Source organism: Python bivittatus, unplaced genomic scaffold (genome assembly GCF_059951505.1).
Source record: "Python bivittatus isolate LINGU-HERP-01145 unplaced genomic scaffold, Pbiv_v1 ctg000410_np1212, whole genome shotgun sequence".
Lineage (NCBI taxonomy): Eukaryota > Metazoa > Chordata > Lepidosauria > Squamata > Pythonidae > Python > Python bivittatus.
Window position 1 is genome coordinate 4,693,729 of NW_028277067.1, and position 25,235 is coordinate 4,718,963.

Here is a 25,235-nt window from a genome sequence, read left to right on the forward strand (position 1 = left end):
TGGGATGAGTTATCTCTATGAGCAGAACAAGGCAAGTCAGGCTATATTTCCCAAGTTGAGGATACACCTGTGAAGTAAGTAGCATAGCCCCTTGACAGTCCCATCATTTAGACATTTCAGTCCCACAATGCAGTAATTTCATCACTCATAACAAAACTGATTAAAGGAGCTGCAAGAGGCCACTACAAGTTTTTTAATCTGCATCCTTTGATTTAGCTATTCTTTATTAAAGTATTATGAATACTGCATACTTAAGTATTAATTTGCCTTATTGCTATTAAGGATGTTTAAGGAGAAGGTTTAAAATAATCCAGCATACTAGAATGCCTAATTTAGAAGGTCAATGTATGGTTGCAAATACTATGCAAGAATAACGTACCATTGTTCTCATTCAGAATGAAGGGAGTACCAGTGCCTTCTTCAAATAAATCATAAGGAGAAACATAATACTTCAGATTCATCAGGTGACCTGAAAGAAAGTTTTTTAATGGACAACTGAGAACAGAGGTAAGAAGAGCAAAAGTGAATTCTTAAATGTTGGTCTGAATATATAACAGTTGATCTGTAAAATCAGTAAAAGGAAGGAATATAAAGTTGGTTTAATTGATCAAGATTAAAATAGGTATGTTGTTATCTCTGGTAACCCTTAATGGGTTTTTTGCTGACATCAGGACTGAAATGACAAGTCCTTATGGATTTCTTTATAGATAAGAGATGGGATATGGGAAGAAGACATAATTTGTTGTATTTTAAGAGGTGATAAGTTACTCAAAGTGTTTATACTTATGATGAAGGTGGGAAGTCACTTCTTTATATATTGATTTTCTTTTTCTTTACTATACAGTGGTACCTCGGGAGTTGGTTGTAACCCGACGCAAATTTCCCCATAGGGTTCAATGTAAATCCGGTTAATCCGTTCCGCTCTCCGAATTTGGTCGCACCCCGAAGCAAATTTTCCCATAAGGTTCAATGTAATTACCGTTAATCCATTCTGGCATCCACGGACTACGCGTCAGGGGCAGGAAAACGGCCAGGCACCGCGCATCAGGGGCGGGAAAACGGCTGGGCGCCGCGCGTTGGGGCGGGAAAACGGCCAGGCACCGCGCATCAGGGGCGGGAAAACGGCTGGGCGCCGCGCGTCGGGGCGGGAAAACGGCCAGGCGCCGCACATCAGGGCGGGAAAACAGCCGGGCGCCGTGCGGCGGGAAAACGGCCAGGCGCCGCGCATCAGGGGCGGGAAAACGGCCGGGCGCCGCATGGCGGGGGCAGGAAAACGGCCGGGCGCCGCGCAGCGGGGCGGGAAAACGGCCGGGCGCCGCACGGCGGGAGCGGGAAAATGGCTGGGCGCTGCACGGCGGGAGCGGGAAAATGGCTGTGCGCCGCGCAGCGGGAAAAAATGGCCGCGGACCAAATGTCAGGGCGGAAAAATGGCCGCGGACCACGTGTCAGGGCGGAAAAATGACCGTACCCCGAGGCAGAGTTCACACATCGAGGTAAATTTTTGCGTCCGGAGCTGGTCATAACCCGAAAAGTTCGTTAGTAGAGGCGTTCGTATCCCGAGGTACCACTGTATTCTTATTTTTGTAAGATTATATTGTAATATATATTCTTTTTTCTCTCTCTTTTTTCTTTCTTTTCTGCACCTTCTACTTTTTAAAAATTCTTTTTTAGTTTATATTAGTTCATATTGTTGTGATTATAATCTTTAATAAAATTATTATAAAAAAAATGAACTGAAGTGGTGTATAGCCCTAATACTTGTCATTTTATAGGATGAAATCAAATTTATAGGATGAGATCAAATTAATACATTTGGAAGACTAAGAGCTGTCAATTATATTACTTTACCCTGGGTCACATTTAAGGTATGTTTCTGAAGATCGATCAGAGTTTTCTAAAGACCTTAGCATAGCATATATAATTTTATGGTTACAACCACACCTCATGAGGAAAGTGCCTTGTCTGAACTATGAAGTTAACTAGGTGTGATCACGAAGTTCAATGGGGATTTGAACCTGAGTTTCCTATATCCAAAGTCAACACAGAAACCCAAATTCAGTATTGGCTCTGAATGAGTAAAAAAGCAATTTGTGAATTGGGTGATGCATACCTAATTAACCAGACATGTATTTAGAAGTTGGTGGTTTAAACATATCATTAAATGGGTCATACTTTCTTTTGGAAGATTTATTAAAAGGTTTGTATTCTTCCTGTTGCTTACAGTCAGGTCCAGAAATATTGGGACATCGACACAATTCTAACATCTTTGGCTCTATACACCACCTCAATGGATTTGGAATGAAACAAACACAATGTGCGTTAACTGCAGACTGTCAGCTTTAATTTGAGGGTATGTACATCCAACTCAGGTGAACGGTGTAGGAATTACAACAGTTTGCATATGTGCCTCCCACTTGTTAAGGGACCAAAAGTAATGGGACAGAATAATAATCATATATCAAACTTTCCCTTTTTAATACTTGGTTGCAAATCCATTGCAGTCAATCACAGCCTGAAGTCTGGAACGCATAGACATCACCAGACGCTGGGTTTCATCCCTGGTGATGCTCTGCCAGGCCTCTACTGCAACTGTCTTCAGTTCCTGCTTGTTCTTGGGGCATTTTCCCTTCAGTTTTGTCTTCAGCAAGTGAAATGCATGCTCAATGGGATTCAGGTCAGGTGACTGACTTGGCCATTGCATAACATTCCACTTCTGTCCCTTCAAAAACTCTTTGGTTGCTTTTGCAGTATGCTTTGGGTCATTGTCCATCTGTACTGTGAAGCGCCGTCCAATGAGTTCTGCAGCATTTGGCTGAATGTGAGCAGATAATATTGCCCGAAACACTGCAGAATTCATCCTGCTGCTTTTGTCAGCAGTCACATCATCAATAAATACAAGAGAACCAGTTCCATTGGCAGCCATACATGCCCACGCCATGATACTACCACCACCATGCTTCACTGATGAGGTGGTATGCTTAGGATCATGAGCAGTTCCTTTCCTTCTCCATACTCTTCTCTTCCCATCACTCTGGTACAAGTTGATCTTGGTCTCATCTGTCCATAGGATGTTGTTCCAGAACTGTGAAGGCTTTTTTAGATGTCGTTTGGCAAACTCTAATCTGGCCTTCCTGTTTTTGAGGCTCACCAATGGTTTACATCTTGTGGTGAACCCTCTGTATTCACTCTGGTGAAGTCTTCTTTTGATTGTTGACTTTGACACACATACACCTACCTCCTGGAGAGCGTTCTTGATCTGGCCAACTGTTGTGAAGGGTGTTTTCTTCACCAGGGAAAGGATTCTTCGGTTATCCACCACAGTTGTTTTCCATTGTCTCCTGGGTCTTTTGGTGTTGCTGAGCTCACCAGTGCGTTCCTTCTTTTTGAGAATGTTCCAAACAGTTGTTTTGGCCACGCCTAATGTTCTTGCTATCTCTCTGATGGGTTTGTTTTGTTTCTTCAGCCTAATGATGGCTTGCTTCACTGATAGTGAAAGCTCTTTGGATCTCATCTTGAGAGTTGACAGCAACAGATTCCAAATGCAAATAGCACACTTGAAATGAACTCTGGGCCTTTTATCTGCACATTGTAATTGGGGTACTGAGGGGATATCACACACCTGGCCATGGAACAGCTGAGAAGCCAATTGTCCCATTACTTTTGGTCCCTTAACAAGTGGGAGGCACATATGCAAACTGTTGTAATTCCTACACCGTTCACCTGAGTTGGATGTACATACCCTCAAATTAAAGCTGACAGTCTGCAGTTAACGCACATTGTGTTTGTTTCATTCCAAATCCATTGTGGTGGTGTATAGAGCCAAAGATGTTAGAATTGTGTCGATGTCCCAATATTTCTGGACTTGACTGTATATTTAAGACTGGAAAAGAATTTTCTTGAACATACAGATTGCTTATAACATGCAGTTTATGTTCATTTTCTATAGTTTTTTGCTGACCTAGCAGTTTTCTGAAATGCATGTTTTGCCCGTAGTGCACTATGGATTGAACTGCATAGGCTGATCTAAACAAGAGACTGCCAGAAGAACAAAATTGGGTAATAGTAATTTCCAACTTTGTTTTAAGAAGTCAGGAATCAACCATTTTACAGGTTATCTTACAGAAAAAAAACCCTGCACCATTAACTGGTTATAGTATATAGGAATTCTTCCTATACATATACATAATATACATACATAATATATATTATGATTTAGCGAAAGACACTTCCTACCTCCACTCCTAGGGGTGAGATAGCCCACACTGCCATGCAGAATTTTGTCCAAAGGGCTTGCATTGGTGGCTTGCCTATAAGCAGATAGAAAACAAAAACAAATTTTTAGACATTCATGGTACAGAAGACATATCCTATGCATGTCCAAATTAATTCTGTCAAGTTCAAGTGAATATAAATTTAGATAGGAATGCAACCTAACTCCTTCCTTCCTTCCTTCCTTCCTTCCTTCCTTCCTTCCTTCCTTCCTTCCTTCCTTCCTTCCTTCCTTCCTTCCTTCCTTCCTTCCTTCCTTCCTTCCTTCTCCCCTCAAATCCAGAGTAAGTAATCAGGATCACTAGACAGATTCTTGCATTTGGGAAACCTAATTTCAGTTTTGTTTCAGCAATTGTTTTCTTATTCCTCAAACAAAATCTCACACATCCCCTATTCAAAGCTTTGGGACTCATCTTTTGAAAGCCGCATTTGGAATCTTAGATGTATCACACATACACAGTTCTTTAGTATAATTACTGTATATATTGCCAAACTGAGGCTAAGATATTGTGACATAATAATTGTAACAATAATAACAATAACTGTTATTATTAATTGTCAACAATTAAAAAATTACAAATATGGTGCAATCCAGTAACACAGGGTAAGAAATTAACATAATAAAAAGGAAAGTAGTTTAATAACAGATATAATATGCTGACAAACTTTCAGGCAATAGTAAGCTGACATTTGCAATCTTACTGAACTCAGACCCAGCGCCTTCTAACAGCAATCACAATGGATCAAGATGTGGCGGCTTTCCTGGATATTTCTGTAGACTGATCTGCTAATAAAAAATGCAAATTTTTCTCTACAGGCCAAACAATTCCTCTACTTAAGAGAGGAGTTCTGATTTAATCAGAACACTGGATATAGCACAAGGGGCAGCATATTAAGACATGGGACATGGTTTCTATGGCCTTGTCTGAATACAGATACAGGCATTACTGATATGGGAAGGAAGTTACCTTCCTTCATTACCATCAAAGGTAAAAGATTTAAACCTTGTTAATGTGAATGCTCTCCTATGCAGAACAGAAAGAATGTTGGTGAAATAATTAGATGATGCATGGGTATTTTGTTTATCTATGGTTCAAATAGGATTAAACTCAGTTCTTTCCAAGCCCAATGTTTCACTCCCTGGATAACTTTGTTGTTTTTTTTAAATTCTAGCTAAATGCTGGGTTCAGTGTGGTAAACTGCTCTTACCAGTACATCCCTGCCATCTTTGAAAGATCAAGCTCCAAGGACTGTAGAGCCAAATACATTTTAGTTTTCAATTTGCTGAAAGAAGAGGAAATTTGCTTTAAAAATTATACAGAAAAAAGAGATTCTGCACACTATAAGAGCTAGCTGAAGACTATATAATCAGGCAATGCTCCCAATTCTCTGCCAAGAACAAAAGCTCTCATAATGTTTTATAATGCTAGAACCCACACCTCCCATAACATCATATCCAGGGTCCTGCTATCCTCCCTATCATGATACTGTGTTATCCCTTGCCTCAGTCAGCATTAGCTGAGTCATGACAGGATAGGACAATGATTTACAAAAGAGCTTGTGGACATGCAAACTGCATTCTAGGATATTTCTCCATTACAGAAACTATGGCTTAATGGAATACTTACTTGTCACCTGGCAGTTTATACAGATTGACAAGACCCTTAAGATGCTTAGAAAATTCATCGAAGTTTCTCTCTCTAGGAAAGAAGAAAATCATTTGACACTAACAATTTTATTTAGCATATTATTTCTAAGACGGAAGGGGAGAAGTGACAGTTTTGATATTGCAAGCTCTCAATCTTCCTGTTCAGTATCCTGCTTGGAACTGTTACAGCCCAAGCTGCCTAAATGTGGGGTTGCATATTTCTCTGAGTTATGCAAGCCTTGATAACTAACTGCACTCTTATGTTGCCTGTGAATCATCCTGGATTGTCTTATACCTCTCTAGCAGAGGATTCTTTATATGCTTCTTAAAGCCTCAATTTCTAAGGCTTTAAGAAGCATATAACTTAACTTTCAGAAATAAAATTTAGAAAGAATAATAAAAGAAGCTTTCATAACTGTGTGTCCTAGAAGGATGTAATAGCCCTACTATCCTGCTAGAATGCAGAATTAAGATGGTCTTCAACATTTTTTTCTTTCAAATTTTCCTATTTTAAATACTGAATGAATATTTCCAGCCCATACTACACCATTATTCAGTTCTATTTACCTCATTCACAGCAAATCCCTCTTTGAAACCCACCTAATTTTTCATCACAGTTTTTCTATCCATCTCCAATAGTTCTGTGATATATAACAATGGAGGTCACATCTGCCTGAACAAGGGTATGGGTGGATACTGTGTGGTCCTCAGTCATAATTACAGCTTTGGAGCTATGAGAAATCTCACTGCTGACCAGCCTTAAAAGCAAGCAAACCAGTCTCCATTAGTTAACTCATTATTTGATTATCTGTCTGACAGGAACCAAATCACTGGTTTTCTGTTGTTAATGAGAGCAATTTGCAGAGAATCGTTGGAAAGGAACGGGAAAGGTGTTGAAAATGTTGCTCTCATATTTTCTATTATAATCTGTATCACACTTCCTTCTGATGCCTTAATGGATTACAGCATGACCAAAACTGAGTATTTTAAAAGCGTAATCCAGAAGTTGGAGAAGGCCAACTGATAAACTCGAAAGCTGAAATCAAAAAGCAGTTGATAAAATGGTTATCAGCTGCTAGAAAACATACAATTAGGAAAGGATGATATAACCAGCAATCCAAAGAACACAGTACTGACCTTAGATGCTGTACCAGCTCTGGGCAGCTCTAGGAAAAAGAAAATGGATAACCTATATTAACTAGAACTTGTTGGGATTATTGAGTACAATAGCAAAGCAAATCACATTAAAGGTTAACAAGGGGAGTGGGAAATCTCCTAGGATGTTCCCCCCAATCAAAAATTTAGTTTTTCTTAATGGGTATTAAAATAAAAAATCTAACCAGGTTAGCACCCAAGGTGGGGAAAAAGGTGCCAAATGCTAGCTTAGGATAATATCAGAACTTAGAGTCTGAGTTATTTAAATACATACTACAAATCAACATAAAATGTGAAAAAGTAACTTGGCCACTACACTCTACATACCACCGGGTTTTCTCCATGATGTGCCACCTTGACATCACGCAGTTGTCCTGTAGTATCCAAGTGGACTTCCACATAGAACATGTCGGATGTTATGTAACATTCAGTGCCATTTGCACTAAGATGAGATCCAAGGCTTTTATAATGGGGGAAAAATTATAAATTGCAAAAAATGTTATGATATAACTTGATAAAGTTTCATCAAGTCCTTAGACATACATCTATATATACATCTATACATCTTGACCTGTCCTGGAAGCTCAAGTCTGACAAATTAAAACCTGATTAATTTAACTGTATTTAATGAGATTTCAATTAATTATAATTCATTCCATTGATTGCATCTGGAATTATACTGTATGGGGCAAACTTAATCTGGATCCAAGCCAATGTGGATTTTTAAAAAAATATAAGCTCCCTTTTCCATGTACTGATTATGCTTGCTAGTATATTTACCCACTACTTCTTCATCATACTCCTTAGCTCATGGCAGAGATATACTGAACTAGAAAAGTAGCTTCTGATACCTGAAACCAAGCACTGGTCCACCCAGGTTTTCACTTTTATTTCCTCAAAACAATGTTAAAATATTATGAAAATATATTAAAAAATGTAATAAGCAACGGGCTGGCTAAAGAGAGCTATGAAGACTAAGGAGTAATCTGATATTAAGATAGCAATTATTTCAAGCTTGCTTTCAAACATAATGATGAATGTTTAAGAAGTACTCTACTTCCATCAAATTACGGAAAATTATAGTTTTAGTCCACTCATAAAATAATACAATTCAGATCACAGAGGGCTACAATAACAAGCTGTGCACTGCAGTACCGTCCTTAAAAACAGTTGAGAAGTGAGCTTGGCTCAAGGCTGTTTGATATATTCCATGTATAATCAAAGGAAACTATGTTTCCTGCAAGAGTTGAAGTAGAAACTGCTTACCAGTAGAAATGTATGTGTTTTTATAGTATATCAAAGGGTCAATTAGATTAGTATGATTCTTTGAAAATAACCAGGCAACACCTATAAAAGAACTAAACAACTCACCCATTTTGTCTAGCAATGGACTCCAAGCGATCTGTCATAGCAGGCAGAGATGTTACTAGGAAGAAGACAGTTTAATTAAATCCAGTTCTCTATCAACTTTATGTATCTCTCTTCATATAAATGTTGAGGTTCAGACTTTATTTTTTAGTTTAACTCTTATGATTTCTACTAAGTAGCATTAAGGTTTTCTATTTTTTTCCTATGGAAAGCAAACGACTGCTAAGAGACAGCAAAACATGACAACAGCAGCACTATGCACTTATAACCTATTGTGATTAATTAGCAAGGGAGTGGTGGCATCTGTTTTAAGAACAGAAAAACCATGCAGATGAAAATGGCAGAATCTTGTGATTTTCCATCCAACAACTTTTCTAGACTGCCACATGTGAATAGCCAAAATGGCTGGAAGAAAAGCAATTGCAGAGAAACATGATAAGGAAACTTCTGTATGTCTCATTCAAGTATCCTAATTCAGCACCATAAGTACCTGTTTTAAGCATTTTAGTTTGCCATATCAGACTGTATGCTACATAACATTAATTTCATTGTGGAGTCCTTGGTGCTCTCTGAGCTTGGTTGTTTGCTTGCAGATGTTTCTGCACTACCCACTAAGTAACATCATCAGTGCTAGTGAATGTGGGGCCTGCTCCATTTATCTACAGTAGCTTACCCTGCCAGTATTGGTGGGGGTGTGGTTTTCTCCTTGGTGGTTCCTTGATTAGGGTATTGTTTTCTGCTTGATTGTTTGTCTGGTGTTAATCCCTGCTTATCTGGGTGTAGGCTGCTGGAGAGGATGTGTTCTGGTCTTTTTGTTTCTTTCTTAGCTTTTTTATTGTTTCTTTTGAATGGTGTGTAAATATGGTTTATCTCTATGTGTCTATTGATGGGTGATGTGTCTGAGTACCAAGCTTCCAGGAATTCCCTAGCATTTTTTGGATTTAGCTTGATCTAGGATGCTCAGAGTTTCCTAGTTGAAACTATAGTTGAGTGTGTCCATGTGTTGTGAGATTAAGGAGTTTTCATTGTGTCTTCTGACTGCTAGTTGGTGTTCATGGATGCGCTCTGCTAGTCTTCTGCCTGTCTGTCCTACATAGTGGCTGTTACTATACACTGTGTGTTGTAAATGACTCCTGTTTTTTCTTCTTGGGAAACAGAGTCCAATTAATTTGCTACATTGGAACTAAGTCTATTTCCTCAAACAGTATTTGGAGTAAATAGACTATAGCTCTCTGACTCCTTGGCCAAGTACTGAAAGCTACAAATGGAATTCTTTAGCTCCAGACACAAGTGAATCAAGGGTCTACTTTCTTTCCAATCCCAAATTCAGACAAAAAAGCCCTGCTATTGTTTTTACTTTAAGCCTCTTGGGTGCAAAACAATCTTCGATTCCTTCTCTAGCTCTGCTACATGGGACAGAGCTGGGTGCAGAGGCTCAACTTTGTACCTGTTAACCAGCTGGAGCTCTAACTGCCAGCAGGCACAGATGCAAGAGAAACCAAGCATGCCTCTGCCACCGCTTGCTGGCTCTGAATGGAGAGAAAAGGAAAAAGCACTACTGCTTGTCCCCAAACCCATGTTGCATTGCAAAGATGTAGCAAAAGCACAAACACATTAGGAATGTGGGATTTTGTACATGAATATGCAAATGCTGCCTACTGGTTAACCTGATAAAACATACTGACACAGATTGCAGCAAGTCATTACGTATATCAGATTTACAGTCAATCCAAAAGTGATGGTATAAAAATATGGTTACAAAAAAGTAAGACCCAGTAAATACACTGTGAGTTTCTTTTGAATAAATAATGCTCTGTAAACAAAGCATTAAAGCCACAAAGATGTTCCTAGTGCCAATTCTTACAAATCACTGAGTATTTCTTTTTTTAAAGTTAAACATTTAATGTGCATGTTTTTGACAGAACCACTAACCTTTTAAAGCTTTCTGCAAAGTTTCCAAACAACTGACAAGATTCTGGTGACCTCCAGAGTTCATGACAACTCGTTTTTCCTATATTCAAAAGCAAAGTATTTCATGATACATTCAGTAATATGATGAAAGAGAAGCAATAGTTAAGATATTAACACAATTTCTATCTTCTACACCTACAGAAAATGGAGATCCAATGAAGCTGTCCTTAGCATCACAAAGCAAACAAGAACAAAAGGATATGGATCATGCCAACTCAATGGACTGAAGACAGTTTAGAATTGTCTCATGGAATGATAGATTGTGACAACTGTTATTCAAACTTAAGTTAATTCTAATTAGTGTTTCCTAAGATTTGAGACAGCTGCTCGGTAGCCCAATTTCTTAGTAACAATTCTCCATCTCTGCCAATCTTTCCTTAGACATATTCTCCATTCACATGAGATGATAGCAAAAGCATTAAAAAAAAGTTAATTTAAAATCTGTTAATCTTTACCATAATTTGTCGAACAAGCTTCATGGTTTCTGTCCAAGGTCTGCTGTTGGGATTAAACTTGACGTGAAGTCTTTCCAGGAGGGAACTCATCTTATTCAGTTTCTCTGATTCTATAAGCAAAATCATAACTCAGTCATATGTAATTTATTTTGAATTTTCACAAGGGAGAGTGAGACCCCTCGCCTCATCATGCTTGGCATATTTTATCTTTATCTTTTATTGATTTTACTGTAAATTGTTTGATTGTTGTCACTGAGAGTTGGACGGTATACAAGTTTAACAAATTATTATTGAATCTCAGCTTAGAAAAGCAGATTCAAGTTTTCTTCATAGAAAAACAGCTTGCAGAAGAAGATCATGACCTATCTAATACAATGTTCATATTAGGTTGTGGATATATATCATCTCCTTTTTTTCCCCCCCATTCCTTTTACAGATGTAGATGGCTAACAAATCACTATTCTGCAGGGTTTAACTAGTAAACAAGTGTATACCTGTGAAGAAAACTAACAGCACTTACTTTACCATTAATTCTCAGCATTGCATTCATGTAAGATAATGGTTTCTGACCTAACAATAAAGTGGCCTCAGACAAGAGAAAAGGTCAGGGTGAAAGAAAGGCAAATCAAATCTCAGGTGATATACTTTTGAAGTTCCCTCCCCATAGATATCTGGTCTAGTCTTGCCCTACAGCATTTCAGAAGAGCAATCAAGACCTGGTTATTCCATCTAGTGCAAGAGGGAGGTTTGTAAGTGGAATCTAGCAGGCACATAACTTAGTTTATTTCCTGTTTATTATTTTGATGTTGTAAATTTTGTTTATATTACAGGTAGGTTTATTTTTTTTTTTATGGGGTTGCTGTTTATTTTGTGCTGATCTTGATTGTTAGCTTTGGGAATGGATGGTATACAAATAAACAAAATGAATAAGCCAATCTTAGCCCAACAGAAGGTTCTAAAATTGTTTGAAATACTTTAAAAAAAAAAAATTGCCTCACTAGATCAGGCTCACAATTATTTAAACTTAACAAGCATGGCACATAATAGTAACTGTCCTCTGGGTTTAACCCAGGGGTCTGATAATCAAAGGTACACTATTTGCATTAATTTGAGGCTCTGTAGCTAGTTTTTTCCATACTGACTTGCCTACTGTAGCTTGATAGTCACAGCCAATTTGGATATATCGGCTAGATATGGATATGGCCACATTTTGTTTAAGAATGAATTAATCACAATTAGTTGGGTGTGCATCACAAACCAAATCCTAATTTTTAGTTTACAATTCCCCTGGCTATGTTCACATGGTGGGTTCAGCTACATCAAATAAACCACATGATGACTTATCCAACTTCAATTCATGTGCAGCATTAATCAAACCTGAGCTTATTTTTGCCCCATGAATACTGTGCAATTTTGAATATATATCATATGGTTATAAAACTGACTGGTTTACACAACATGCTAAGCATAATATAGTTGGTTTCATATGGAATTAGGATATTATACAAAGCTGACCATTGTGGCTTGTGAACCATGGCTGAAATGTGTATGTGAACCTTTTCTACATGTTGCAGGAGAAAATTCAGAATCGTGGGTAAGCTTTTCAGAAAAAATTAGCTGTGACCACTAATCTTCTCCTATGGACCATCATAATATAGTTATTTGGGGGAGGTAGGTCTTTATAAGTGCAGGAGACAATACTATAGCTAAAATTATCCAATATGCATCATTGTACATTATTTATAGGTCTGGAAAGAAATACTTCAAATTCCTAGGGAACTCCTGGGAAAAAAAAGCAAATGGGTTGATGGTAATAGCAAATTTCTAGTTGTTGCACACAGTTGCAAAATTCAGTTTCTCTACTACTTCTGCTAGAATTCTCCATTCTAATTGACAGATTGACTCAGCTATTACATCACTTGAAATCCTTTACACATACAGTTGCTGGGCACTAAACTGAAGAAGTTTGTTTTGTTGTCAACTTCATTTTAAGCTGAAGCAAGCAATTGGTCCATCTACTACAGATTAACTAGCACCTGCTTTCTGTACTTAAGCTGATTTTGTTTCTCTCTCTCTCCAGCTCTCACCTAACTGAAATTTCCTTTGGTAGACTCTAAAGTTTTTAAATTTGGCTTTACTGAATCCTACAAGAATCACAGAAAAAGAAACTACTCCACAGCTGGGCAATCTGTGCAGGGTGCAGGGAGGAATCACAATACCAAGCATTTAAGTTCTTCAAGCAAAACAGAAGGTAGAAGAATGGGCTTGATATAGAAGCCACAAAAATCTGAATGTATTCAGTGTTGAGAGCATAGGAGGAAATAACAAACCATTTGATTAGTCTCTATTAGAATCTGCTATACAGACTTCAGGGCCTGTCAGGACATATAAAGACACAATGGCACATTTCCTATTTTGATCAAGTCAGCTGATTCTTTTCCCCCCTGTCTCTCCATCTGCATGGATGCTTGACATTTATCTTTATGGATAGGTCTGAAGTATGTGGATTTTGGATTTTTATTAAGTAAATACAAAATTATCCCACTTTAAAATTTATTTCCAGCCAAATCATATGTTATATCTACAGGATGAGAAAGGAGAAGAAAAAGGAAGCAAGAAATAGAAAGGAAGATTTAGCACACATCAGTAGAAGGCAGGAGGAGCTCATTGAGAATGTTTTCCTTTCAAAATACTTTGAAATATTAAGTCATTTCTAAGTACTAACACAATCCCAATTTCCCAATATTTAATTCCCAAATAAAACTTATAAGAATACATGAACGTGACCCAAGAAGTCATAGGCTTGGAAGTGAAATTATCTAGCCCAACCCCTGTTCAGTGCACTATCTCTGAAATATGATTATCCAGGCTCTGTTCAAAGACAGAGAAGACCCCACTGCTTCATGAGAAAGTCTGTTCCACTACTTGACAGGTCTTACAGTCAGGAAATTTCTCCTGATTTCTATCCTGAACTCCTTCCTTGAAATTTTAAACTGTTGGTTCTCGACCTGCCTTCTGGGGCAATAAAGAGTAAATCCACTCCTTTTTCTGCATGGCAATCCTTCTGATATTTGAAGACAACTTTCATATCTCCCCTAAGTTATCTTTTAGGGCAAATATACCCAGATCTTCCAACACTTCTTCATAAAGCTTGGATTCCAGACCCCTCACTACCTTGACAGCTCTCTTCAAAAGTTGCTTTAATTTGTCACTATCCTTTTTGAACCATGGTGCCCAGAAATGGACAAGGCAGTCCGAGGTCTGATTAGGGCAATGACTGGCCTTATACTTCTGTTAACGCACCCCGTGTTAGTAATTGCCTTTTCAGCAGCTGCCCTCAACCTGCTGCTCATGCCCAGATCCCTTTCATAGGTACTGCTGCCAAGCTAAGCCTCCTCCTCTCCGTTTTCTTCCGCGCCTCAATACAGTACCACGACTACTACCAATTCTACAAGAGCATCTTCTTGGAACTCCATCCGAAGTTGGCAAAATTTCCCAGAACTCGCCTTAAAGAGTCTTTCCGAAATCCCTAAGATCGACCCCACCCCCCGCATGGTTATCTCGACCATCACCGCCGCATCGGCAACCCCCTACTGAGCACTTGGTAAAGGGATCTTCCCATCCGATGAGATGGCCTCCATGACTCCGACATCCCTAAAGCTTCTGCCACGGAGGAGGGCAGCAGGCGCTTTTCCCCAGCCCGAAGCCCCATAGCTCACCCTCGGCGTTGCTCTGAGCTGCCTTCATACCTCCGAGGATGGTGGGGGGAAAGGGGACAGGCGCCCCCGCCGCTCTCCCTCATGTGGAGGCCTAAAGCTGCCTCAGCCAGACCCCTCTCCCGCGGCGAGAAAGGGGCGGGACCGGGCAAAAGCAGCCTCTCTCAGCCCCGGCGGCTACTACACGGCAACCGCCATCCCACCGCGCGAGACTTCCTCGCTCCTCCTCTTCGGCCTCGAAACATGACAAACGCAGAGCAGGAGGTCAGGCGAGAATCCCGGGTGGCAGCCAATGCAACGGCAGACAGGCCAGTAGCTCTCGCGAGATTTGAAAACGTCGTGTCCTCCCTCTCTCTCCCTCCGTCCTATCTAATTCCTCGTTGAAGAGACGCCCGCTTTAACCTCCACAGGAATACAGTAGTTGGCAGTTTTTCTTCGCTGTTTTCAAGTACAAAATGCTTTCTCATAAAGTGTCATTATCCGGAGTGGAAGGAGCAACGGTTCTCTCACGTCCGATGCTGACAGGATGCCGCTTCCAAGTTGTTTAATAAGCCTGTATTGAGAGAAAAAGGAGGGGAAGGAGAGCGGCCATTTCTAAATCAGTTTGTCCCTGTTCCCGAGGAAATTCATTACGTTTTTGTGGAAAGACAAAAAAATCCCATCCGCAACTGACTTGTGATAAGGTTTAATACATTTCATAGCGGAAATCAGAATGATCTAGAACCGCTCAAAAGCGTTACAGTACATTATATCTACTTTTTTTCCAGTTCGTTAGCTGTTGAGAGGAAAAGTTACTGCCGGGAAGCAAACTCCCTCTCCTTTTTTTCGGTCTTGTAGGTTTTTCAATAACAAAAGTTTTAATTAAAAATAGCGCATTTTAGTCTTAATTTCTCAGGGCCATCCAAGTTTTGAGGGGAAAAAAGCCCAGATCCCGCGAGACCATGGCACCAAATCTCGTGTAAAAAAAACCCCAGCCGGTCAGAAACCGGGTAACCTATTCCCTGTCCCACCCCCGATCTCCAGGCCGGCGTCGCGAGATTTCGCAAAGCTCCGGCTGTATGGGAGCGCGTGCGCCTGCGTGAGAACGGGTGTACGCGCACGCATGTGCGTGTTCTCGCGGTATTTGGAGAAACAGGAGCAGGCAGAGGAGTTGGGGGAAAGGAACCCCCGAGCTGTACCAAAGGAAGCCACGGCGTCGGCGGCTCGGAGGACGACAACGACGGCGATTTTTTTTTCGTATTCTCGCGAGAGTTGGTGGCTAACCTTCCCTCCTCACTTTCCTACCTTCCTCTCCCCTACCCCTCCCCCCAATCTGGAAACAGCGCCGTTTCGGTCTGGGAAGTAGGTGGAAAAAGATGGGGATCCTGGCTTGGGGAACTCACTAGAGATTCAGGCTGAGGAAGGGGGTCTCCCCTTAGGAGAGGCTCGTTGGGCTTGGTCACGGGCCTCCAGGATTTGCCCGGTGAGCCAGGCCCCGGGGCGGGCTGGAGGTGTGTATAGTAACCCCTCTCAGGAAGTTAAGGAAATAGCAAATAAATTCAGACCCCACTTTCATTTTGTAGAGACGTGAGGCCTTGAGTTAGTGGCAAAGCAGCCTTGACCCAAGGGAGTCCACTACTTAAGTACTTTGGGGGACTACTGTTAGGGGACCCCTGCTTCAAAAATCTGGAAGTGAACTAGTCTCTTTCCAGAACTTTTTTTTTTTTTTTTTTGTGCTTGGAAAGTTCAACTCCTTGCCTATTTACAAACTGGGGTTTATATGTATTTTTACCCCTTTAACCAACCCTTTTGGGGAATTCATATCCTGAAACTAGAGGTTAATTGAGACCTGCAATTAAGGAAGAGCAGGTGCTTACTCAGGGTTAAAAACGCCTTCTCTGCCCTTTGTACTTGTGGGATCAGAGGATATTTTGACAAAGAGTTATTTTTCTCCATTTGAAACGTGGACTCAGCTCAGTTTTAGATCTATTTCTGAGACAACTTTATCTTATATTCTGCATGTCAGTGTAGAATCAGGCATTCATAGAGCAACCCCATCTACTCTCATGTAAAGAGACAAGAGTGGGTTGAATGTAGGAAGTAGGTAACAAAAGGGAAAGCAGCCCTTCCATCATAGGAGGGGGTGTCTTGAAGATTAGAATTTGGGCTTTTTGGAGGATTCCTCCTTTTTTTCAAGCACAGTGGAGAAGGAATGCCAAACCCAGAGAGACATGGGGGCAAGAAGGATGCGGGAGGAGGGGGGTCTTTGCATCAAGATGCAGTATCCGGCAGTGGGAGCTCAAACAGCAGAGAGAGGCACCGGCTCTCCAAGCATAAAAGACACAGATCCAGGCATTCCAAAGATTCACCGTTGGGGTCCCAAGAAGGAGGAGCACCACTTGGCAGCATGATCAAGCCATTGGTAGAATATGATGATATCAGCTCCGATTCTGACACCTTCTCAGATGAAGCAGTCCTCAAGTTGGAACGTAGAGAAAATGATGAGCGGAAAGGGACATCGGACAGGAGTGATCGCCTACATAGACATCGTCATCATCAGCACAAGCGTGTCCGTGAGTTGATGAAAAGTAAGCTGGGGGACAAGGAGAAGAGACTGGACAGGAACCAAGAGTCCTCAGGCAAGTTGAGTTCTACTAAAGATAGACTATTTGGGACTTCCAAAAGGCTGCATGAGGAGAATGATGACCATTCATCTAAATCATTCAAGAGCAGTAGCAAAGAGTCCCGGTCAGCCAAACTGCATAAGGAGAAGTCTAGGAAAGAGCGGGAGGCAAAATCTGGTCATAAGGATCGCAGTAAAAGTCATCGGAAAAGAGATGCCCCCAAAAGCTACAAGTCACTGGACAGTCCAAAGCGGAAATCCAGAAGTCCACACCGTAAGTGGTCAGATAGTCCCAAACAAGATGACAGTCCCTCAGGAGCATCCTATACACAGGACTATGACAACAGCCCTCCACGCTCGCACACATCCAGTAACTATGATTCCTATAAGAAGAGTCCTAGTGTATCCTCACGACGACCATCAGTCAGCCCTCCTTATAAGGAACCTGCTGCCTACCAATCCAGTATACGTTCTCCCAGCCCTTATGGCAGGAGACAGCGGTCAGTCAGCCCATACAGCAGGAGGCGTTCATCCAGCTATGAAAGGGGAAGTGGATCCTACAGTGGAAGATCCCCCAGCCCATTCAATCGAAGGCGCTCCAGCAGTCCTTTTGTTTCCAAGCGGTCTCTGAGTCGTAGTCCTGTTTCCAGGTATTTGGTCTTCATAGTTAAATCAGAATTGTTGGGCCTCCTCATAAGTACAAATGTAACTAAAGGGGCCGACATCCCAGAATCTTTGTTATTGTCCCTCAGAACAGAAAATGTTTTATATTCCTCTGTATCATGATTCATTAGGATAGCCTTTCCCACCATGATGTGTTCATATGTGTTGGATTATAACACCTGCTATTACAAAGTAGCATGATCGTGCTAGTGAGGTTGGAGTTGGAGTCTAACACTTATGGAGGGCACAATGTTAAAGTAGGCTGATTTAAGGTACAAATTTGTTTGTCTTGCAATACTGTTGTATCGTAGATCCTGTATCAACACTGATCTGATTGGATATGGTAAAGCATAGTTGAATATGACAAAACTTAGTTGCAGTGAGCATTAGTCTTGCATGTTTTTCAGTGTATCTTTTTATTTTGGTTTGGTTTGTCTACAATTTGTCATATCATCAGAACCTGGCAAACTAGAATCATTAATCAAATGATTGGCATAAACTACAGTTCATTAAATCTGAATGACATATTACATTATAGTTAATGCAGATAGGTAGCTTCTGTGTCAGAGGTTTGTAAGTGAGGAACACAGCTTCCAAGATTTACTGTTAATTGTTTTCATCATGCTAAATTCAGATTTAGGCAGTGATTTCTGATAACTGAAACTGCAGCTTAGTTCATACTCCTGAACCATGGAGTGATATTGTGGCTTTTCAGTTTTTATAAAATTAAACTGGAAGAGGTAAGAGGAAGAGGAATGTAAACTTCAGGGTTGCAAATAACTTTCTTCTTTAGCACACTGAACTCAATTCAAAGAAAATGAGGTACATTTAATTTTATACCACTTAAGGATATAATACTGAAGTTTCAGATTTTATCAGCCTTAATGGTGTCCTATTCTCTCAGCTTTATGCTAGTAACAAAGTGAGCAAATCCCAGTGGTTTTAGTAGAGTGTACTTCCATAAAGTCTTGCTTGAATAGTTTTTATCAGAATGATATTACTAAACCTTTTTTTATGGGGATAGACATTATCTTTTGATAAACTCTTAGTGGTTAGGTGCTCAAATCACTTTTGATTGCAGCTTCTGGTATTTATGAATACTGTGGGAGAAGTCAGTGCAGCTAAAATGTATTTATATTATTCCTTGTAAACTCTAATTTTAACAATTATTGAAACCTGAAAGCAACTTTGAAAATAGGCCACTTCCCTATCAACATTTGTTACTGATTCTAAACTTTATTCTGTTCACCATACTTTAAATAAGATTTCACTTTGCTAATACAGGTAGTCCCCAGTTTAAGAATGAATTCCATTCCCAAGGTCTGTCCTTAAATCGAATTTGTATATAAGTCGGAACAGTATCATTGTATAGTATTGTATAAATAGTATTGTGTAATTAACTCAAACTTTTGTGCATTTAACTCAAATCATTGTATATTTAACTTGAATTTTGTTATAGTAGGCTCTGTTCTTAACTATGGGTCATCCGTAAACTGGGCATTCTTAACCTGGGGATTACCTGTTATTCTTTATAATGTGAATGTATGAAACTGCTAATATTGGTTATCACTGGATATCACAGAGTTAACATGTCCATGGATAAGTTTCTACAATTTCTGTTAACACTTTTAATGCACAATCTTGGCATTTGAGCATAAGCTCTCTTTGTTCAGTGAAGCACTTAACATTCTGACAGTGCTAAACAACAGTCTTGTCCCATTGTTTTGAATATTCATAGGACTCAAATCTTCTTAGTTGTGAATTCTGGATGGTCTTCATGCAGTGTGTCTCTCACAGCTCCATTCTCCTCTCTGCAATGAGATAGTTAATGATCTTGAGAGAAAGTATATAATAGTTAACATACAGCACTTTATATGGAGGAAATGCTTGTGAAACAAGTATTATTGATTACTAGGCAAACTGCCCACCAAGTATGATAAGGAAAAAATGTCAGTATCATTAAGTAGGTTCTTTGCATTGTATAATTTTCCTTTGGACTGTGAAGTATATTTTTTTTTATAAACCCTGCACTTGGTGTGCTACATTTTGAATCCAATATTTTTTGTTTCCATGGTTAAGTTGGTTGGTCCATCAACTCTGGGCAATTATATTTAAATAATGTAGGACAAATGGAGCTGCTGTTTCCTGCTCACTATGGACCAAAAGTCAGGAAAGCATCTCTATGTCTATTGAGAATTGGTTAATATGAGTAAACATCTTCTGATCTTAACTATTTTTAGAAAACTGTTATGAAAGTTACTTGGTTGAGTCTTTATGATGTGCTGGGTAAAGTGGATTTGAATAGAACAAAGAGTAAGAAGAAGTGGTATATTTAAATACGTGAAACTGCAGGGGGATATCTCATTCCTATTCATTTTTCATATTCTCTTATATTTCACTTCATAGGCTTGACAAAGTTCTTTCTGGTGTACTAGTCTGCAAACTCTTTTTCCCACCCACCTGCTACATGTATTGGGTTCTGAAACTCTTAACCATTTCTAATTCACATTCTCCATTAGAGTAGTCTATAAAAAAAAAAAGTGCCCTTCCTCTAAACTGACTGTTCATATTAACTGGGGAATGGCTGCTTATAATTGGGCTAAAACTGTGGTAGAATCCACTATCAAATGGTGTCTCTAGTGAGTTGAAGAGCTAATTCTCAGGTGCCAGTGTTGAATTCCTAAATGAGCAGGGATTGGCAGACTGCTGACTTTATTGAAGGTTAGAGATTGGGATACGGATGACTGGAGCTCAAATATTCTGTGAAGAATTTTGTTGCATATTTATTAGTAAACTTTGGTGACCTGAATTCTGGGGAATATTTTAGGGTACCCTCTTGGATTGTATGAGGAACAAGTGAAGAATATTCTGTCTACATATTACCTTACCTGGAAGTGTGCCCTGAAGCATAGCTAACATTTATTTGACTGTGGTTGGGTTCACATGTCACTAAACCTTGTGGTGGTTTGTTTGGTTATGACTTAGTGTGCTGGGTGAATCAGCTATTGTGGTCTACACACCCTGGTAAAATTAGGCCACCATAGCTTTTAAAACAAACCACACTGTAGTGTGATATGTGAACTCAACCAGTGGATGCGTTCCATGGGAATAACCATCTTTCAGCCAAAAGAACAAAATCGTTTTTTCTTAAACTATTATGACTCTTATTATTGTTGAATTCCTGTAGATAATTGGTGTTTCCCAGTAATGACACTCATCATTGCAAAGGAGAGAGCCCTGATCTGGGCCCCAGTTAAGTTACATTCAAGAGCCCTTTGCTCTTGATAGATGTCTGTGCTATACCAAAATAACATCACTAAATATGACTTTGGTATCCCCAAGAATGCAACTAACTTTTTCTATATTGGAAGCCATGTAAACTGTTTAAACTACCTAAAACAGCAAATTATATCTTTATAGTTACTTATTGATAGCTTATTCAAAATGTAGAATAAAATTAGAATAATAGGTCTAAAGGCTGAGTTCAGCCCTACTTACTGACTTAATGATGCTCTTTTCTCAATCATGTTTATTTAGTGACCCCTACTGGCTTTGTGGACTCTTACTGCTGTTTCTGCCCTCTTCCATGGCCAAATTTATCTTTGAGTTTAATTTAAATCAACAGTGCCTGTCATAAACAACTGTATGTACAATCTTGTATATGTAATGATCCTGGCAATTGGATTTCTGGACACCACTGTCTGCAAGTCTCAGTAGCCATACTGTCTTAATAATGAATATAGTAAAAAGGTAACAAAAAAAAAAAACCTAAAACTTTTAAATAATCTGAAAATAATGAAGTAACAAAGTAAGGAGGCAGCTTTTAATATATTTCATTAATAAAATTAAAAAATAAGGCAGTTAACATTCACATTTCAAGCTGCTACTATATCTTCTAAATTTTAGATTAACCTTAGTGACCTATGCTGCAAAGACCTGAGGTGCTCCTGTTAGACCTCAGGATTAAATAAAATCTCAGTTGCCTGTAATTTCTGCCTGTAGTTTACTGCAAAAATTGCTTTCAAATCTTTGTGTTTTGTAGGTTAATTTTGTTGGAGTTTTAGTATTTGGGGTTAGGAATGATTTAGGTAGGATGACTGATTTGCTGAGATCTGATTCTTAGAACAGTTTTGTCCAGTAGTGTTAGAACTGAGAAGGCTCACTGCCAGGGATAGACTGGGGAAGACTAAGAACCAGCGTGCAGATTTCTGACACAGGGTATTGAGTTTTGGTAGACCTTGCCAGTTCTTTTAATTTAATTTAATTTAATTTCTACTTTCAGGAGCTGTAGGTAGGGTACATAGCACTCCCTCCCCTTATTTTTTATCATAATAACTTTGTGACATAGGTTGGACTAAAAAAGAGTGATTGGCCCATAATCACACAGTAAACTTCTATGGCTGAGGATGCACTAGAACCTGAGTCTCCCTATTCTAGTCTTCTGCTACACTATACTAGAAAGTACATAGCCCATGCTGAACAGCAGAGCTGAAAATCTCTCTGAGCTGGCCAGTGAACTTTCAGTCTTGGTGCTAAAGAAAAGGAAACCTCAGTGAGTTCTTTTTCTGATTACATGGAACCTCTAAGGGCATCTTAGGAGAGTAGCCACCAATGTGGGAAAGTGAAGCTTGAAACAATGCTGACCCAACCAAAGGCAGTTCTGCTTCTCTCCCTTCCATCTCTCTTCAGTCAGAACATTTTAAAGAAAAACTTTGTAGTAAAGATTTCTGCCTTATAGAAGTTTCTGTCACATTTAGTACAGGGAATATATCTCTGTGTATGCACATACAAACACAGTGATATCATGTTTTCCAGCTTCCAAACAAAAGATTTGAGGTCTGAAATATATCCAGGCCTAAAATGTTTGACTCCTTTTATTTTAACAGGTGGTACAATGAAGATTGTTATATTATCTGTTATACGTAAGTGGAAGATGCAGTTTCAGGCTATGCACATAAAGTGGGCCTATAGAAGAAAACGAAGAAGCCTGTAGCAAGTTAGAATGTGTATTGGAGCTTTAGGGTCATGGTCAGTGTCTGTACATAGACTGGGTTCACAAATGGCTAGACCATGACCTATTTTAACCATGGTTTGATGAATAAATCAGCACTTAACCATGGTTTACAAACTGCAATGGCTGGGTTCACATATCTTGTAATTCCAAACCAAACATATAGTGTAGTTAAAAAAAAAAAGAAATATCAAGCATACTTCTTGAGAACTAGAGGTTGATTTTTACATAAAGTATGGCAGTTGAGATCTTATGGGATTCTGACTTATCCTATTCTGTTTTCATAGGAAGCCCATGAAATCCCGAAGCAGAAGTCCTGCTTATTCAAGGCATTCATCATCTCATAACAAAAAGCAAAGAACTGGGTCTCGCAGTCGCCATTCCAGTATCTCACCTGCTCGACTACCACTGACCTCCAGTTTGGGAGCTGAGCTGAGTAGGAAAAAAAAGGAGAGGGCTGCAGCAGCAGCCGCTGCAGCAAAAGTTGATGGAAAGGAGAGCAAGGACTCACCTAGCCTGTTGTCTAGGAAAGAAAATAACTTAGCTGAAGTAAAAGAGTCTATAATGGATGTCAAGAAGACAAAAATGGCTAAGCCTGAAAAATGTCCTCCTGATCTAGAGACGGTAAATACTCTACAGCACAATGCAGAGACGAAAACAACTCCTGAGCCTGTCAAAACAAAGACAGTAGAAAATTCTGAGAAGAAACTACCTGCTTCGGTTAAAGACTCAAAAACAATGGGAACAAAAGATATGAAACTTGTTATAGCAAAGGAGGAAATTGTGACTCCAAAAGAAATAGAGACAGCTGAGCAAGAGGTCCCACCTCCTTTGCCTTCTGTAAAGTCACTCCCTCCTTTACCAACATCATCCCCACCTCCTCAGATTCCTCCTCCTCCATTGCCCCCTTTGCCTCCATTGCCAGTTGTTCCCCCTCTGCCACCTGCCCAGTCATCTACCATTCACAGCCCTGCTTTAGTTTCTTTGTGTCTGCCATCTTCTGCCCACTCTAAGACATCCTTGACTTCTCAGGCTAACTCTCAGTCCACCATGCAATCCTCCTCAAAGGGACATGTTTCCGTGGCCATAGCTGTCCCACATCTGAAAACGTCAACGTTGCCTCCACTCCCTTTCCCACCAATCTTGCCTGGGGAAGATGAGTTGGAAAGGTAAGGTTTATAGACACTGCTATTCTACAAAGGCTTGTTAGTGTAATGGATTGCTTGCTTCACTGTTCTGATGCAAACGTTGGTATCTGAAAATTGTTGACCTGGTGAAGTAAATTCTGTAGTCAGTAGTTAATATTGGCAGGAGTAGTAGTCTGGTTGCTGCCTCTGGAACCTTGAATTAGTAATGTGGACAAGACTGGGAATTTCTTGCAGGATATGAAGGATGTATCTCCTTAATAGAGAAGAATTTGGGTAGCACTGTTGAGAGAGGGCTTAGCCTGAAATGCCTGATAGGTATTGCTGGTCAGGATAGTTTTAGACTTAGATAATGTGGCTGATAATCCTACTGTTTTTTTCAGTGTTTACTCTTACTTGCAGTGCTCTTTATGAAGATAGCTCAGAAATGTTCATGACTGGAAAATTTTTAAGCAGGCTAACACTGTGCTTTTGCACCCAGTGTTCCCTTTAAATAGCCAGTGTGTAGCAATTTGTTTTGTTATCAGTATTTGATTGCCATATTTGGAGCCAGGAATGATCTTTTTAAGTCAGATTTTTTTTTTTTTTGGTGGTAAAGTATAATTTGGCCTTTTCATTAAGCCACCTTAGTTGCTGTCTTAATTTTTCCTCTCATTGGACATGTTATCCTGTTTTCACTTGTCTCATTTTATATATAAAGAGGATGATAGGGGAACTCTGCAAGACCAAGATTTGCTATGACTGTGACCTGATTTTTCTCAGCTAGATTATAGTCTGCACTATTTCCATTTTCCTTATTTTAGTCTGAGTCTTTTTCTCTTCTAGTCTGTCAAAATATTCCTCGTGTTGTAAGGAGCTTCTAACTAGTAAAAAGTGTAACAATTAGTTATTCACAGACATAACACTCGGTGCAGAGCTGGATTTTTATGATCCTTTGAGAGCTTGAGTGGTGCAGCATGACTGGATTCTGTCTGATGAAACCAAAGTAATTCTAAACAGGGAAATTTATGTAAATCTTGCCTGTATGGATATTATTACTGTGTGGATTATTATTACTATTATTATTATAGCAGAAATATTGCCTAAATTAAAATAGTTTTCTTTTTTGCATCAAAAGTCCTCTGGAACAAAGACACTAGAAAAATAGTTTGTATAATAAACTTATGGGGAGAAGGGGAAGCAATAAGTCAATTTCTAGTATTTAGATTTAAGCATTCCTACCTTCTTTGTAA

General features: G+C 39.5%; 2 protein-coding genes and 1 long non-coding RNA gene across 12 annotated transcripts in view; 2 read left to right on the plus strand and 1 right to left on the minus strand.

The window, feature by feature from the left end:
• The window catches only part of MED1 (mediator complex subunit 1), a 31,337-nt gene extending 16,426 nt beyond the window's left edge, over positions 1 to 14,911 (minus strand). The window contains exons 1-10 of one of the 3 annotated variants that reach the window (XM_025164079.2): positions 14,586 to 14,911; positions 10,867 to 10,976; positions 10,373 to 10,451; positions 8,444 to 8,474; positions 7,400 to 7,532; positions 7,055 to 7,083; positions 5,898 to 5,969; positions 5,479 to 5,553; positions 4,234 to 4,307; positions 380 to 469 (exon numbers count right to left, since the gene is read on the minus strand). In XM_025164079.2, coding sequence (XP_025019847.2) covers positions 380 to 469; positions 4,234 to 4,307; positions 5,479 to 5,553; positions 5,898 to 5,969; positions 7,055 to 7,083; positions 7,400 to 7,532; positions 8,444 to 8,474; positions 10,373 to 10,451; positions 10,867 to 10,976; positions 14,586 to 14,613 — 721 coding nt within the window. In that variant the 5' untranslated portion in view covers positions 14,614 to 14,911. Of the gene's footprint in view, positions 1 to 379; positions 470 to 4,233; positions 4,308 to 5,478; positions 5,554 to 5,897; positions 5,970 to 7,054; positions 7,084 to 7,399; positions 7,533 to 8,443; positions 8,499 to 10,372; positions 10,452 to 10,866; positions 10,977 to 14,585 lie in introns of all 3 variants that reach the window. The other 2 variants (XM_025164080.2, XM_007424212.4) reach the window with 2 other exon arrangements.
• Positions 372 to 10,860, plus strand: LOC148215441 (uncharacterized). The gene is made up of 3 exons (XR_015796611.1): positions 372 to 507; positions 1,773 to 1,865; positions 10,553 to 10,860. It is a non-coding gene; the product is annotated as an uncharacterized LOC148215441 (long non-coding RNA).
• Positions 14,912 to 15,688: 777 nt separating the features above from the next.
• Positions 15,689 to 25,235, plus strand: part of CDK12 (cyclin dependent kinase 12) — an 84,744-nt gene continuing 75,197 nt past the window's right edge. For 3 of the 8 annotated variants that reach the window (XM_088143399.1, XM_007424208.4, XM_007424210.4), the window contains exons 1-2: positions 15,689 to 17,834; positions 23,146 to 24,027. In XM_088143399.1, coding sequence (XP_087999525.1) covers positions 16,774 to 17,834; positions 23,146 to 24,027 — 1,943 coding nt within the window. In that variant the 5' untranslated portion in view covers positions 15,689 to 16,773. The remainder of the gene's footprint in view (positions 17,835 to 23,145; positions 24,028 to 25,235) is intronic. The other 5 variants (XR_015796609.1, XR_015796610.1, XR_003084256.2 and 2 more) reach the window with 2 other exon arrangements.